Source organism: Zerene cesonia, chromosome 10 (genome assembly GCF_012273895.1).
Source record: "Zerene cesonia ecotype Mississippi chromosome 10, Zerene_cesonia_1.1, whole genome shotgun sequence".
Lineage (NCBI taxonomy): Eukaryota > Metazoa > Arthropoda > Insecta > Lepidoptera > Pieridae > Zerene > Zerene cesonia.
Window position 1 is genome coordinate 4,675,427 of NC_052111.1, and position 17,702 is coordinate 4,693,128.

At 32.1% G+C, this 17,702-nt stretch overlaps 1 protein-coding gene across 1 annotated transcript in view; it reads left to right on the plus strand.

The window, feature by feature from the left end:
• Positions 1–17,702, plus strand: part of LOC119829546 (lachesin-like) — a 44,108-nt gene that overhangs the window by 8,890 nt on the left and 17,516 nt on the right. The window contains exon 2 of the mRNA XM_038352107.1: positions 10,573–10,691. Within this exon, the coding sequence (XP_038208035.1) occupies positions 10,631–10,691 (61 nt within the window). The 5' untranslated portion in view covers positions 10,573–10,630. The remainder of the gene's footprint in view (positions 1–10,572; positions 10,692–17,702) is intronic.

Consider the following 17,702-nt stretch of genomic DNA (forward strand, 5'->3'; position numbering starts at 1 on the left):
CTTTTCTTCTTTTATTTATTTTATATAGCATACTTTTATTATCGTATTAACCAAATATATTTGTTTTTATAGAATCAAAATAATAAGAATTACCTACTTATACAACTTTTAATATATTTATATTTGAATAGAGAAAGCAAGTCTCATCAAGATAAAATAATAATATCCTTGATAGGAGCATAATTACGATAAAAAAAGGAGTGTAGGTTGGTTTACATATAACTTTTTATATTTGTATTCGAGTGACAAATCCGAGCAGGTATGCGAATTAAATGTCAAGTTTTAATACATTTTGTATGTTCCATTACTGGATTTAGGGTTCAATTCTCTTTGTTGGATATAATCATGAGATACTGAGACATGCAGACGATATGCAGGGTCGTTATAGAGGTTGTCGCGGACCCTCAAAATATAAACATCGAACAGATGACGCAGATAAGCGAAAGCTTTTTGTCCTAATGGCAGATTACTTCATTCAGACCAGCATGTGTATATATTTATCCGTTCTTCTATAACAAATCACTGTAAAACTAATCTGTGATCACGATCGCCAAATTAACTATATTGGATGAGAGCTGTTACATAGTCCATTTTCTTATATATAACATTAACACAATAGAATTCTATTACGCAGCTTTGTTTCTAAGTAGATTGAGAATATAGGGTCTTCTTAATGGACCATACAATGTTTAATAAGTCCCACGATGGAATGTGCTCCCCCTAAGTCGCCGAGGTTTGTCTGACTAATTAGGTTTGGTTTAATGAATACAGGGCGAGCTTTATCCATAGTTGTCGGGGTAATTAACAGCTGAGATGGGAAATATTAATATTTATAAGCCTCAGGGTCGAAAGCAAATTTTCGTTATACGTTTTAACAAGCCTCGAAGTGGCGCGATGAATTTTATACGTCGATTATGTATTGGCGGAATATTACTTGGCGCATCGTTGAATAAATGTGCTTGATTAGATTTTGTTCCCAAATATGATAAAAGCACTTAATTGGCTTTTAATCCAAACACATATTAATTTATTTTTACCATACGTTATGTGATTTTTGGATACTAATATTTGAAAATATTGAGCATTTTAATTAATTGATATTTATCTGGGATAAAATGATAACAGAAACCACTTTTAAATTGCAAAAATTTTACACAAAGGTCATAATTGTATAAAGATATTATTAAACGGAACGATCGATATGGAGCATAAAATATCACGTTATAAAACTGATTTTATTTTTATCGCGCGAACAAAAACAAATCGTTTTATGTTTGAATTTAAATTTGAGTATCCTCAGGGGTTGAACACGCCGCTTGTAATAAGGCGATGTTTTTATTACAGCAGCCCGTCTAATAAGCGGACACTGACTGTTTGTTCGCAAACAATCTCATACCATTTTGTAATTTTACACCTATTACAGAAAAACCCGAAATAAGAACGGTTTTTAAATATACAAATATATTAAATTTTCCTTTGCTATTATTTTATATTTAGAGCTTGAATACAGTTCATAAAATGTTGGTTAAAAAATTAAAGTAATATCCTATTACAATTATGGTGAATGTTTGCTTCGTTAATTGCATATTTTAAAAGTGTGTTTTTAGAATAACGTAAAAGTTTTTAAATTATCTGTTGCAAATTCTATGTGATTTACTTGGTTACAAAGATATTTATTTCACGGTGCGGTACACATTTCCTGGTAATTTAGGGCAAGTTCCATCAAATAAGAGCGGTAACGAAAACATACAATTTGATTAAAAACGTGAAGAGCGATAACTTTTCTGACAAGTTAAAATTTGCGTAACAAAATTTCATTATTGTAATGGCAGCGGTTGGACTAACGCCTCGCTACGGCGCAACCTTCTCGGGTTATCACTTTTGTGGATTTTGTCGTCCCGACCACAAATTGAAATAATTGTAACCATCTTTAATTTAGTATAATATAGAATAGTCAAATTATATAGTGTATTGTAAAGCATTATAAGTATGCAGTTATACGAAGTATATTAAGTATAATTTTTATGTAAGTAGATGAAATATTTGTTATACTTCATCTACTTACAATAAATAATACTGTTGTATTTTGAAGTAACGAGGCAAGCATACAGCGAAAGATACATACATATAAAATTAAAAACTTCCTATTAAAAGCTACTCATGATTTTGTATATTGAACACTCACCAACATTTTGGACAAAATCAATATATGTAAGATAACTATAACATTTTACCATCCAGCCTATCAAACTAGCATTGTTGCCAGGGATTTATTGAAAGAACAAAACGCACTATTACAGTAGTTATTATACCTTAGAACCAGCCTGTCATTAAAACAATAAATTACTACTATCGTCATGGAATATTATATGCGCATTACCGCAAAGCTCGACGTATATTATAACTGCATTATCTATTAAATATTCATGAGTAGGTTGCCTCGACGGTGACGAAAGCAACGACTTATCCACATCGAATTTGCTTTCGCAATGAATATGTACCACGATACCCCACATACAACCGAGATAAGCTCTGCGATGGTGGAAGCCTCGTAGATTTAATGTTGTGTTGTTAAACATCTCATGAGTATATCTTACTTTTATTGCACGAAGATTACTTTTTACGACCTTTTAAGTGATACTCGGTGTGTGATAATTTAAGGCTCTATTGCCCCTAGACAATTTGAAGATATTCAAAGCAATGTCGGTTATTGAGCAATAATAAAAGAAACAAATATGAAATGATGGGATGGGATATAAGAAATCAGAGAAATATAAGAAATGAAAGAGATGAAACACAGAAGTTATATATTGTCTCGGAGATAATACCAATTTGCGATTAAGGCCGGCCTACGAAATTGAATGCTATCGGCTAAATAAAAATCAATATCTCAATCGGTTGCGAGTTTCTTCACAATCCATTTGCTCTAAGAACATGGTGCGTCCTCATAAACCCACGACCCTTATTTCAAGATCCTTTAGGGTCATACTTGAGCAGAGAACAGCCTTTAGGGTCCCGCTTCCGTTCCTCAGAGAAATACCCAAGATAAGAGATACGTTTTGGCGCCATTTATGTTTATGACGAGGCAAATGGCCCTAGAGTTGTGTGTACTTATAAATAAATATTTATAGACATCACTTGTAAGCAACATTGTATTGTATAGCCTTGTACCGTTACATTATGCATCAATAATAATAAGCAGTTAGAGGAGTTGTATTAATTTATATGAAGCAGGAAAATTACTATTTCGATTTCCACCGCAGTATCTTTCGAGCAGAATCTATAGGATACGAGTGTATTTTCGAATGAGATTTAGTGTGTATTTCATATCTGTATTAAATATTTAAATTGAATAGAGAATTAAGCTTGGAATAAAAAAAAAACTATATTTTTTGTCCCTTTTCCATTTACTTAGGCGACTGTGTAGATTAAACACAATTAAAATAGAAAACAACTGCTTTTTTTCTAGAAACTAGCAGCAATCAGCCAGTCGCTGTGAAATTGAGTGAATGATACCTTATAGCCCATGTAAAAATAGGTTTTAGGTCTCTATATTATACCGCTTCCGTGTTTTCCTCATCTGAGTACGTGTTGTGTCTATTTTATTTACACCTTTCTGAGTTGGTTGCAAATTTATTGTAGCTAGTAGCAAATATGCAAATAATTAATAAAGTACTAATGAAAATTTAAACACATCTCAAGCTGCTCGTGCTTGAATCTCTACTCTAGGTTTATCATTATTTTATGATACATATACTTTTTTGTAAGACAATGCAGACATGCATTTTGAATGAACGTCATTAAAATACCTACCAGATTATTCCATTTCAATTAAATCCGTCACAATTTCCCTATATATGAACTGCGTTTTCACTCGTACGCATATCAAGGAATTGTTAAAAATACAGGGCCTTTAATCTTTAAATAGGGCTTTCTAAGGTTGGACAAAGAACAACATGCATAACAAAGTATCAATTAAATTCGCATTTAATATTGAAGAGAAAAAAGAAAAAACATCATTGAAAATAAAAGCAATTAATTAACATTATCAAAGATTTATGAACGTATTAAAAATGCAGAGCGTTTTCCCAAAATACGATATTATAAAGCCTGAACGCTATGGTTTTCGTGATAACCGGTCATTTCTGAATCTAAATCTATAGTTGTTTAAAGGGATAAGCTTATATTTAAGCAGTGAGAAATGTATTTTGCTATTATTTAGAAGCCCTATTTTGTAAACTGTTGAGTTATTTTTTGTAACAAGTACTATGACTCTATCTGCTACAAATATACTCAATGTTGGGATAAAATATCATTGCATCTGTTAAACCTCCAGGAAATCATCATATAGAAATTTTTAATAAAACCTTCTGGCATGACGTTTTCTTTTATCTCATTCCGAAAATTAATTTCTATAATTTAAAACCCCCTTTATGTGTCTGTTTGCGTACAAAACAAAATACAAATTAAAACAAATTTCATTTTTATGGTGTAGCTCTTATCTAATTCAAATAATAATATTCATTGATGAAACCGAAACATGAAATTATAAATTTTTTAAATCCCGAGCGTAGGTACAAAAAAATATATATAAATAAATAAAATAAATAAATAAAAAAATAAATAAAATGAGTTCCTTCAAAAATGTTTCTATATAATAAGCAAAGGCTAATCGTGGGTAGCACATTATATTGCAAAATAATAAAAGTATTATAATCCTTGCTAATATTATAAATCCGAAAATGAGTTTTTTTGTTTGTCTTTCACGTTACAGTAGAACGATTTTCTGGTATGCTTTTTGTGTCTGAAGATAGCTAGGCTAGTGAATGATGAATGAGATCTCACACCGCTGTAAAAATGGGCGTATTTTTTTCGGAATGGCAATCGGTGCTTCCATAGGAATTTTCTTTGATCATGCAGGCGATGCTGCGAAAAACTAATATCTAATAATATGAATTTCACATAAACAAGAAACGACTAAATTTTTTCCAAGTGACACGAGTTGCAAGTTCGATACTCTGTCTAGAGTGTCAAACGCAAAAGCACGTGTACCCTGTAAACACAGGCTTTCACAGTGGACCAGCTAGGCGGCCTTAGAGAACCTGCCAAACACAACTTTTTGTTTTATCAAACTGTCGGATACGGGTTTTTGTTGTATTCGTAGCCGTTAAAGATTTCGGGTCGAACACTTTGCATTAATTTCACATTCATTACAGATCGCTTTAGATCTCCTTTATGTGAATATAAATTGACCATTTGAATAAGAACTTTTTGCTGCCATTCAACACACACACTTCATACGTTTATTAAGAAGCTTTACTTTATCTATACATGAGCGACTCCGTACACAGTTCTCATATATAGTCTGCCTTGAAGAGCAAACCGCACGTCGCATAGACATTAATGAAGATTAATCGTTGAATACGGAACACGATAAATACGCCGCATTATGTGCAATCATTTTCAGACATCGCTTAATGCTGTAGAACTTTTCTGTTATAAAATACTAGATAAAATTATTAACTTGTAGATTATCAGTAATCAGTAGACACATATTTTATCATCAGACTATTTTATTATTCCGCTTTATAGTATACCTCATCATCATCAGCCCAGAAATGTTTCCACTGCTGGGACACAGGCCTCGTATAAGGATTCAGGCTATAATCCACCACGCTGACCAAGTGCGGGTTGGCAATGTCACATGTCGTCGAACTTTTGATAAGTTGAAAAATCAATCTATTTCTTGCACGCCCGCCTGGTCCCGAACCCCGACTTATCAATTTTAAGTCTAAAGTCCTCACCACTGAGCCACCACTGCTCTGTAATTTACCTACTGATACAGTTTTTTTAGTTATCCATAAATTAATACAGAGTATATCATCTTCTTATGCGTATTTACAAAACTATTATATAAACTATAGGTAACTATAGTAGAAAATAAAACTGTTAATAGTGAATTCCTCTGTGAATCTATGAATGTACAAAATATAGGCATTGATGATATTATTCGGAATAATATCGGAATGAAATGCCGTTGCAGAGGTTTATGTTACGGTGAACACTAGATTTCAGCTGAACAGTCATGGTTCGCAACGTATTGATAGAGATGGCAAAATTGGATTACTTTTTGCATTTTCTCACTAACTTTAATCACAATAACCCTAACTACCTATCCATTGAACCCCTATATTATGATGAGAAGAATTCGTGGTAGATAAAAATGAATAAAGATTATTCATTTACTTGGAAAAGCTGTAACTCAATTCTCTCATAATTTTTCGATGTGACTGTCGTAATATGTTGTCCAGTTTTAATGCTAATAACAAATACTGCTTTTACACTATAATAATTGCTTCAAGAAGTGTCTCATATTTTACTAGACAAAGAATAATAATCATTTATTAGCATGGTGCTGTAACTTTTTTTTAAATAAAAATCAGGCTAAATGTATATGCTATTATAATAGTCCGCTATTGTACCCGATGTTGTCTGGAAGGAATCTAATAAGCTTTTACCTGTTTGTCTCTTCTTTTTTTCTCTCATATTAAACATTAATAAACATGTTATTAGGTATGATTATTAGATAAAAAAAACCGAGTCGCCGACTCGTTGAGCAAAAATACGACATTTTACAAGAACTTGTAAAACTCTATTTGAATTACAATTTTTAGTTTGCGTTTGACTTTAAACAAATTCATGCATTCGTAGCTCGAAATTTGTTAAAAACTAAATAGTAAACGGTTTAAAAAGTATGTGTTTCCTTGTGATAATTAAACTATGTAAATTAGGGGCTTTAATCTACGCAGCGTCGACAGTTGTTATGTAATGTTCAGAGTAACCATACGTTTGCATTTCATTGTCCCCATCTTATCGCCAAGTGTATTTCCATTGTAGTGTCGTAATCAAGTCAGCGGGGCTAATGACCCTTTGATTAGAACTGCGTTATCACATTGCGCTTTTGGCGCGAATCTCGCTTGTTTGATCAGGACAATTAGTTTGAATCGCTAGCTGCATATTGTATTATGAACTAGTTGTTTTACAAACAATGTGATATAATTATTGTCGAAACATTTGTGAGTCTATAATTTGACGAACAATTTACAATGCTTTCAAAAATATTATTCGCATTTCATAATATAGATAATTATTTAAGGAGAAATGAAATGCTGATAAATTATATAACTTAAAACTAATATCTTTAATTATCTTTAAACAATCTTTATTATAATGTTATCATAATCACGAAATATGGCAGTCGGCCTCGCTGCGAGCATTTTGACCTGGTCCCATTCATAGCAATAATATCTAATCCACTTAGCGGCCCGTACTGTTGGAACCCATTTCATTACAACCCTTACGAACGCAGCTAACGCAACCTTCGGGAGACATTCTACGACATTGTTGCAAATTCCAAACTCTAAATCGCTTCTAAGCTTCGACATTGAGAACGATTTGTTAGAAACGTTTATTTAAAAGCCGCTCCCTACCCTATCAAAACTAAATCTACCAAACATAAACCCGACCGCCCTTGCAGGGCCATAAAATATAGCGGGAAGTCTGATTCACTTGTAAGGTCCCCTGCAGTAAGTAATGACATTAGCAATACTGTTGGTTCTTATTTCTATTGCGAATAAGTGAAGCATTTTGTATGTCATAAATTATTTTACATTAATTTAAAAAAATCCATGACATAATAAGGGCTTGGATAAAACCATGACGCTTAAACATTCACATAAGTAGTAACCATAATTATAGTTGTAAGACGTTGTATTAAACAGTCTAAGGTGCGATAAGTCTATTGATTAGTGTTATTTCAGATTAAGTTAAACAAACTCAAAGAGATACTGTTCAACATTAATGATTTTAACAACTACCTAAACTACAAAAAATACCATAATGTTTGGATACATTTCGATAGGACCAATACAATTCTGTGTAAATATTTAGACTTAAAGCTTTTTCTGTATAATGTAGGATATGTCATCGCTATTGTCCAATTTAATCTTTACAAATTACGTATACATTTAAATGAATTATTTACTTATCATTACTACAGATAGTTTATTATTTGTAATTGTATGTTTTTTCCGAATTTAATTTATCAGTAAATTTCACTTAGGATAAGTTATAATTGATAGGAATCTCTTACATAACGTTAATATTGATCTATATAAATTCAGTCGATCAATCCACCATCACATATTAAAAAACGTTGTTACGCATATTGTGAACAACGTGCGAAATTTCTTAAACATCCTTTCAATCATATAAAACAGGTTATTAAACAAACAACAATTGTCAATTTAATCCTACAGATTTATTAAATGATAGCATACAATTAACATGCCACAGGAATAAATCTGCTTAATCTTGTATAAAGTATGTATAAGAAATATAATGATAGCCTTATTTAAAAAGAAAAATTTATTAAGAGACGCCGTTTAACTAACAGCCCGAATGATAAAAATCCTTGAAAACAAATGTTTATTTTACTTCCCATAGAGAAATAATCTATTACTTTAACTTTTTATATTTTCTAAATAACATTCTCCTATATCCTAACAAGAAAAATATTTATTAGCCCATCAAATTTTTAGACTTATTATGCCACGTTCTTACGTCATAAAAAAGGCTGGTTCCTATAGCGCTTTCTTTCTTTCTTACCCATTCGTTTCAGTAGATCTGAAGGCCGCAGTTAAGTACAGTTAAACGTCTTGTAGGTGTGAGTTCATCTCCGCAGGGCAGGGAACAAGCATCTGGAGCCGTAATTAAGCGCATCTGCCTACGTTCAATTTTGAAACGCGGCGGATGAGAGTTGCCCCGGACGCCGTCGGGTCCATTTGGGAGGGTAAAGCAAATTGCTAAACTTTCAATTAAAGAGTTGTTATTCAAACCGCTCTCCGTTCCTCGAGGAATTATGTTTTATTTCGCAATGAAAACTCTGATGGATACTTGTTTCCCATTCTACTTAGTAACAGTTTAACAATTTCTCAAAAGGAACAGTCGTGGCAATTTATTTTAATAATTGTCTATTGTAACTTGTTTTGGGGAACACTTTTCGGTGAATTGAAACGAATAAATTAGCAGCCGTTTTAACGAATAATAAAGTTTCCCTTTGTTCACGAGTGGGCATTAAACGAAAACAAACCTACTTCGTCTCTAGCCTCAAAACACGCGAAATAAAAACTTATTAAAATTCAATAAGGTCACAAAAGAAAACAAAAGACGATATACTTATCCTAAAACGCGAGCCGGCTTTTCTCATGGAAATAAGCAATTTTTCGCTGAAATTTAAATTCGCTCATACTAAATTAATTCTGAAAACTCGTATCAAACGCTGAGTAGTAATCACAAACGCGGAAGTGCTTTCATTCAGAGCGTAAACGAATGGTTTGTGGCAACATTTGTGTCCGAGTTAGCTGCATAGCGCAGTAACTGAATACGAGAATGTAAATAAGGCACAAGCAAGCCCCAGGGGTGAGTGGTGACGCGAAATTTTCCAACTACAGTTGTTCATAATCCTTCTTCTATAACAATAACAGCATGTACAGTAAAGCGAATGAATACAACAAATAAATTTACATACTGTGATGGATAATTCATGCTATCTCATTTCATTGGAGTACCGGGGCCGGATGATTGGCTAGAGGCCCTGATGCAAAGTAATTATGATACATTAATTAATTTTTTATTTATTATGTTTTTATTTAATTCACAGAAGGGTTTAACTGGACTTAGTAGTTATTTTATTATTACTCCTCGTAAATTAGTTAGTTATGTTAGTTCAGACGTTTAACTTCTCGTAATGATGCATAATACAATGGTGGCCGTAAATTTTTCCATAGGACTCCCATTAAAGACTTTATTTTTTTTACATATTATTATTAAAACACATATTGTATTAACGATGTTTGCTATTGAACTTTTTGGGGCCTGTATTTGCTAAAACCGGCTCTGACTAAATAACGTAACCTATTATGATCTACATTCCAGTTTATTACTTGTGCTTTTCGTATTGAAGAGATGCCACAATGGACTTATGTTATAACAAGTCATATGATCATTATTTCGTAGTTCATATAATATTTCCAACAACCATAAACAATGCCTCAACTCATATAAGTATGTATGAAGTTAATTAAATAATAGAATAGATGAAATATCCAGCCTAATATTATAGACAATAAACCTACGTCATGTGACATAAATATAGTCCTCCTGGTAGACTATCGGCAGATTTCCTTTAGAGTATGCTCAATGTATCTATTATTTTATATTTCATATAAGTTTTTATACAACAGTTTAAGTTAAACTAAAATATCTGCAATATAGGTACATTAAAATCTATTGGTAATTCTATGAAAATTTAAAATTCTGAAACCACCAATTCACCAAGTTTTACATCCCAAACGATGCACCTGAGACCCTATCTCCTATTTATAAAATCCTGTAATAATTGATACCACCGACCACATAAACGATGTCAAAATTTGAAAGAGTTTTGAATTGTGTGCGATAGATTCAACCAATTTGTCTGCATCGTCGATCCAATACAATTTTTTTTTCCAGTTGTGTTGGAGACCAGGTGCGCGTGCGTCTCGATGCACGCCCAGCGCCGCGCGTGAGCATGCTGGTGCACCTGTTGGTCCTCAGCACCGCACTAGCGGCGGCACCTAGCGGAAAACACGGTAAAACAAACATATACGTTAACATATATAGCATAGATAACAGTATATTTTTTTATAATATTTAATGGCATGGTTACGAGACCCTTAAGCTAAGTCTTATTTTTATACCAGTATGTTAGTTATAGCATAGATAAAACGTTAGCGTCTTTTAGATTTCAAAAATTATTTCACCGGTATGTAACTCTTGAGTGACATGGTAGTTTTTTTTTTGTTGGACCTCGGTGGAGCCGAAACGAGCGTCAAGTCACTAATTAAGTTAAGGAATATGTTATTATTTAATCAATCGATCTTTGAAGAACGATTTATTCTAATCTAATACGACACAACTTCTGTGTTCTGTGGCATTGTGTTGCCATAGCTCACACGCTTATGTACTTGTATAAAGGATGTAAAAGTCCAAAGAATCATTTGTGTCTCTTATCTGATCTACCAAAGCATTAAAATTGAATATGACAAAATTCAAGAACACTCTTGTGAATCTCGGTTACTAAGAAATAAATGTTGAAATCACAATCACCCTGATTCATGTATCCAAATAAGGACATAAATCATTTTTGTTAATGAAGAAAAACCGTGCGGTTCATTCATTGATATTAATGTTCCATAGAGATCTTTCTTTATGATATAATAAAGATTTTATTTACACAGTTTGTGTGTAACATTTGTGTGTCAGAAATATGGTGTGAAAATAGAAATGATAGATTTGAAGAAATAATCCAGTGCTTTTAAATAAACACAAGTTATAATAGTTCAACTTCACACGACTTGGTTGTATAATAAATACCTATATAATTTGAAAATTGGCTATATGACAGATTTTACTATCAAATATGTGTGTAACGTTATATATAGATATATCTTAGTTTATATTTATTTCCTGTAAAATACAACAGCACATACTTTATTTTTGCAAAACAAAATCGCGATGTTTTTTTTATCTATGGTCGCACAAAACATTTAGTTGAGTGTCATTGTCATGATGTGTTTGCCGGGTCCTTTGTAGTGTTTGGCATCTGTTTGTTAAATTAAATCTACCGCCACAACTCTTAATATCACATGACCGACTGTTTTCGCAAGATTTTCAAATGACTGCAAAAAAAACATATTTATATTTAACAGTGCTTTTTTGAAAAACACTTTTTTATATGCGTAAATATACATTCATATTGTGAATACCAAAGTGCTTCTAAAGCGATCATGTTGTACAAATATGATCTAGTTTGAGTTTGAATTTTAACAATATTTCTAATGATGTCATTGTTTTATTTAACATCTAATTTCAATGTTTTTTTTTTTACTTTTTGTGATCATCTACGTATAAAAATGTAATAACATCAAGGCTTTTATGGAATTAACTGAATAAGATAAGCTTAGTATATTGTTTACTTCATTCTTAGAACAAGTAACATGCTTCTTATTCTAACATTTTATGATAGAAAATATTAATTATATGATTTTGTAAGATGCTTTTAGGAAATGATCAAAAATAAAAGTAATCCTATATCTAATTCAAATGTAATAAAACATGCTAAAGCATTTCTACTCTCTTCCTTATGTTTTAACCAATGAGCCATCGCCACATTTCATCTGAGGTTGGCTAAATAGCTATCAATCAATAAAAATAATTATGGGCAGTGTGGCTCTCACCATAAATCATGTTGCTCATCAAATACCTTTCATTATTGCCAATTATTTATGTATTAAAGAGATATTGATGAGCATTAATTCGCAATAATAAATTTTAATACCTAGTCATATGCAAAATACACAAACATATGTATGAATCACATTTTTAAATATTTGATAAATATGAAGAATAGAATCATATGTGGTGGTCGAGCACGCTTTGTCACGAATTGGGCCAGTTCGCACCAGGGAAGCACCACACCCCCATAGAAGACCGGCGTAAAATAGCATTCTGCTCCGTTTCGTCCGGTGAGTCGGGCAGCCGGAGGCCCATATCGTTTTCCTTCTCTTTCCCAGTCCTTTCCGTATTTCCTCTCGCCAATCCTTTCTTATTCCCTTCCCAATTTAAAGTCGACAATCCATTTGTAGAGGCGTAAGGTCTGCAATGGATCTTATGCATGTCTAAATGTTCATGGGCGGTGGTAGCGCTACCATCAGGTGTCCCACCTGCTCCAATGCCGGCTGTGACATAAAAAAAATCGACTATGATGATGATAATAAGGCGTATCGCCTCATGAAAGATTTTTTGCATTCTTAATATTTTTCAAATATGGTATTTTGTTTTTAATCTATTTCTATGAAGCGTATTAAGTATGGAAATAAAATGCAACATCGCGTAGAAGTTGAATATGAATATAAATTATAAGATTTCCATATCAGTTAGAAAACAAAACAAGATTGTTTTAATTTAATTATTTTCATAATTCTGTTCTTGACTTGCCATCTCTTTGGCTTAATCTAATTTTAGTTAAGTCAGGATGAAATTTGCTTTGGGAATTTCTAGATCGTTTGAGCTCCGTATGAACTCAAAGCATAGTAGTCAATGAGTTAGCAACATCTAGATTTATGTGAACCCTCATATTACTATAGAAGCTAATATTAAAGTAGAAGCTTAACTTAAACGATGTGTTCTGAAAAGTATTAAAATCTAAAATAAAATTGTTAAAATCTTATACAAAGTTATAGATATATATACTACATTTTTAGTCCGCACATTATTTCTGAAGTTTGATCAACTGATAGTGAAACAAACTAGTTTCAACCGCAGCCTAGAGACTAGGTCCTATTCAAGAATTCTTTGGCAAATTTCTTGTATATCCCTTCAAACCATACGCATTAACTATCGCTCGTATCATTTATTATATTACAAATTGTTCAATTTTATGTTTATCTTTAGTTTTTATTTGTTTTATAGATACCTAAAATAAGCAACAATAAAATTAAAGTCATTGCAAACATTCCATCGATATTTGCATTTAAAGCAATCATAAATCTCAAAACATATAACCGTTTTTGTCTTCATTCTCCATTGTTTCATACAAACGTGATATAAAAAGTATAAAAGTTTTTACAGAATTTCAGCTCCAAGATAAAATTATGCATTTATCGTTCGTCCGTAATAACTTCTGATGTTTTATACTGAAATATCTTCATCGAGCAGGCCGTGTTGTTTGCAAATAATAATATTAGTCTCGGTAAGTTAAAAAATATTCGCATCAAATTTGCATAAACCTTGCCTAAGCGCTCTTCTTACTTTTATTTTACTTTCTTCAATACTAAAGCGAGCCGGCGCGTTTTTATTCATTGTGTTAATGGTTATTTCTCAAATAAGCGTTTTAAATATAGATTTTAGACCGATCTTTATTATTACGGTTTAGGTAGAAATTCTTAAAGGATATTAATGATTTAAAATAAAATAACGTGAAATTATACTGAGAAGAACAGCAGTATGTAGAATTAGAATAAAATTAAATAGAACCACTGTGATTTAAAACAATATACCTTCAAATTGAAGTAATCAAATATTAATATATCATAATAGGAAAATAAAGCTGTTTTTAAAAAGGAAAGATTTATTTCATTGATATTATAATCCAACACACTCCTTCGTGGCCACTATAACAATTCAGAATAAAAAGGAAAACGATGCCTTTGTGAACTTAGAACTGAATCCCGAGAGGTTTATGTCTTTTCGGATCAGGCGGCTTACCGGCGCACGCGGGAACTCCTTTCGTTCATAAATATTTACTTTATGAAATAACGCGCCCGAAGCTTAGCTCAGTCTTACATACCGGCTGCTGGCAGGTGATAACTGCCAAATGACAAAAAACACCCACTTATTTACTCTCATATTTTTTGTATTAGAAAAATTCTTATATTTTTTTTTTGTCGCTTGACTTTGCTAATTCAGATACATTAGTTTTTATGTGGCTTTAATTTTATTATCTTTCTTATGTTTTTTATCATTAAGAGACGTGATTGAAAAAGTTTTGGGGCATATTTACATTTCCTACGCGTTGTAATTGTAGGTGTTTTTGAAATTAAATTAAAGTTTTATATCGCAACAAAATAAACTCATGAAATATTTTATTACTCACACTACTTGATTTCTTTTTAAAATAAGAAATAAAAGTTTAAGATCATCATAAATACATCAATCCCAAACTACCTCTTAAAAAGCGTCATGCGTTTGTATAAAAATCATATATGTTTGAAAATCCATTCCAATCAACTAAGGTATCATGTATCAATGATAGGAGTTAGTGACGTGTAAAATACACGCCGTCGATGGACGTGTGAACGCCATTCATCGCTGGTCAATAACGTTCGCTCGTGAAAAGTTACATCCAATTAGCAGAAATCGATGACGCGCGAACTTTACCCGCCCAAACGAATTTGACAACCGCTGTCACAGCTTAAAACTCAAATTCATGCTAAAATTATTGCACGGTCTGTCGCAGACATGACTGCAGATAGCGCACGCGATAGACCTTTCATCAATGCATGCGATGAACATAACAGTACACGCCTATATAACGCCTTTGTTTTCAATTTCGCAATAAATGTATTTTTAGTTTGCAGGTTCTTATACATTTTTAACTATTTGCCTTTTTGTTTTATTGATGGTTTATTGAATTTATTGTCACAATTACAACATTTTTGAAATCGTTTATCCTGTTGTTCTTTTTCAAAACAAGTCTTACAATAAATAACAATTTTCTTACAATTCGCTACACGCATTTTCCCTCAAAAAATTTCCACCTTTATAGTTATTGCAGAAATTGCAGAACCAAGGATGAATGCAGGATGATCAATTCTCAGATATCGTTAGGAAAGGAAAAAGTACCCATCGAAATAACATCTTTCATAGTCAACTTCTTACCGCGCGTAGAGCAAAACAGTATTAAGAAATATTAATTAAAGTAAATAAATCGTTTCAATGTTTTAAAATCACTTTCAGGTTTCATACAAAACTATGGACAAGGCAATATCATACACAATCATGTTATTCGAATATTCTTTATTTACTTACAAAACATTAACAACACTATAAATTATTATTTGCAAACACATTCGTTAATTACCTGTTTTACGATATCCCTCGTACATATTATACTTATTATTACTATCAATGTTTATAATGATTACTGGTTAATATCAACGACTTCGCTCGCATTACATATAAAGTTATCAAGTGATTTTGCCAGCGAGAATAATTCAAAAAGCTTTTAGCAAGAGAAAAATTGTTTGTTTCTAGGTTATTGCCACAGCATTAGTGTGTATAGACAGCAATAGTCCCTTATTATATGTGAAATAATAATTATATAACAGTCATATTAAGTTTATGTCGTGAATATGAATATACTTCGTGGAATATTCGCGAAAATTAAACAGACAAATTAGTAACTCATAGCCTGCTTCTTTTTAAGTCAGTAAAAAAAATTATTAACGCTCGAAATTTAGAACTGAAAGCTTGAAGAAGTAATAATTTGTCAAATCATGTCTGAAAACAAAAGCAAAATGCTAAGTAAGTGTAGCCCCTCGGGTGTAGTGCGCGCGGTCGGTCGCGTCTTTGTCATTTTAATTTTATATTCAACGACGACACTATTACGTCGTATATAAAATTAAAATTTTAAGTATTTTCATAATAGCCGTTCAGTTTTATTGTGACGCTTTTATTGTATGTGAACAGCTAGGGAAGATTAAGAAAACGCTGTATTTAATAAGTGAAGTTTGACTTGGGTTTAAAGAGCAAGACAGAAAGCACTAAGCCAAGGTTTATTTTAATAAAATTTACAGTCTTAGAAGTAGACTACATAGAACATTGATAAGTAATATTCTTTAATGGTTCTGTAAGTTTTGAATGTGAGATTCAAGCACGTTTTGGTACGAAATGGGCCAGCTCGCGCCGGGAAGGTACCACTATGTTTCGTTCATTTCGTTTGCGAAGGCCCGAATCCTTTTCCTAACCTTTCCCGGTCCTTTATTTTACTCATCAATCCTTTCTTTATCCCACACATATTAAAGTCGACAATTCATTTGTAGAGGTAAAAGACCTCTGCAAATGACCTTACGCCTCTGCAAATAATCATGGCCGGTCGAGCTCTTTTCTCGCCTCTTTCATAATAAAATGATTATTATTAACAAAACTTACAGCAAATTTCAATGGGACCACGTAGCAAGTGTCATAAAAAAAAACAAAAAAATAACGAGAAAAAAGCTTACGTCACGAATTTATGAAAAGTTTCATGTGCTAGTAGTTAAAAAAATAATTATTTTTCCTACCACTTTACTAACTAAAGTAATCTTTTAAATAATCTTTATCTTATACCTTTAAACGAGCAATTCTTGTATATATATATATATATATATATATATATATATATATATATATTTGGAATCTCGGAATCGGCTCCAACGATTTTCATGAAATTTAGTATATAGAGGGTTTCGGGGGCGATAAATCGATCTAGATACGAATCTTTTTTAGAAAATGTCATATTCGTGTTTTATTCGTGTTTTATCGACTTAAACTTACTTTTTTAACAAATAGGAGGCGTTTGAGTAGTCCCAATTTATTATGGCGAATAATAATACTATAAATGCGAAAGTTTGTGAGGATGGATGCATATGTATGTGTTCGTCTGTTACTCTTTCACACAAAAACTACTGAACCGATTGCAATGAAATTTGCTTCGTAGATAGCTGGACAACTGTAATAACACTTAGGCACTTTTTATACCGATATTCCTACGGGATACGGTAAGTCCGTATCCCGTAGGAATATCCCGCGGTTTCAACCGCGGGTCACAGCTAGTTTTGATTATTTTAATAAGTCTCCCTTTGTTTATTGCTTCGATTTAAAAACAAGCGTATAGTTATCGACTTCTTTTAATAAAATGCACTCAAGATATTTAACAAAAATTGAATTCTTGCTGTTCTTACCTCATTGAATCTTAAGAGTTTCTATATTCTTGGAACAAAGAGTCTTTGATATGTGAAACACACAATATTATACGTATAAGTACGTCCTATAATATTCAA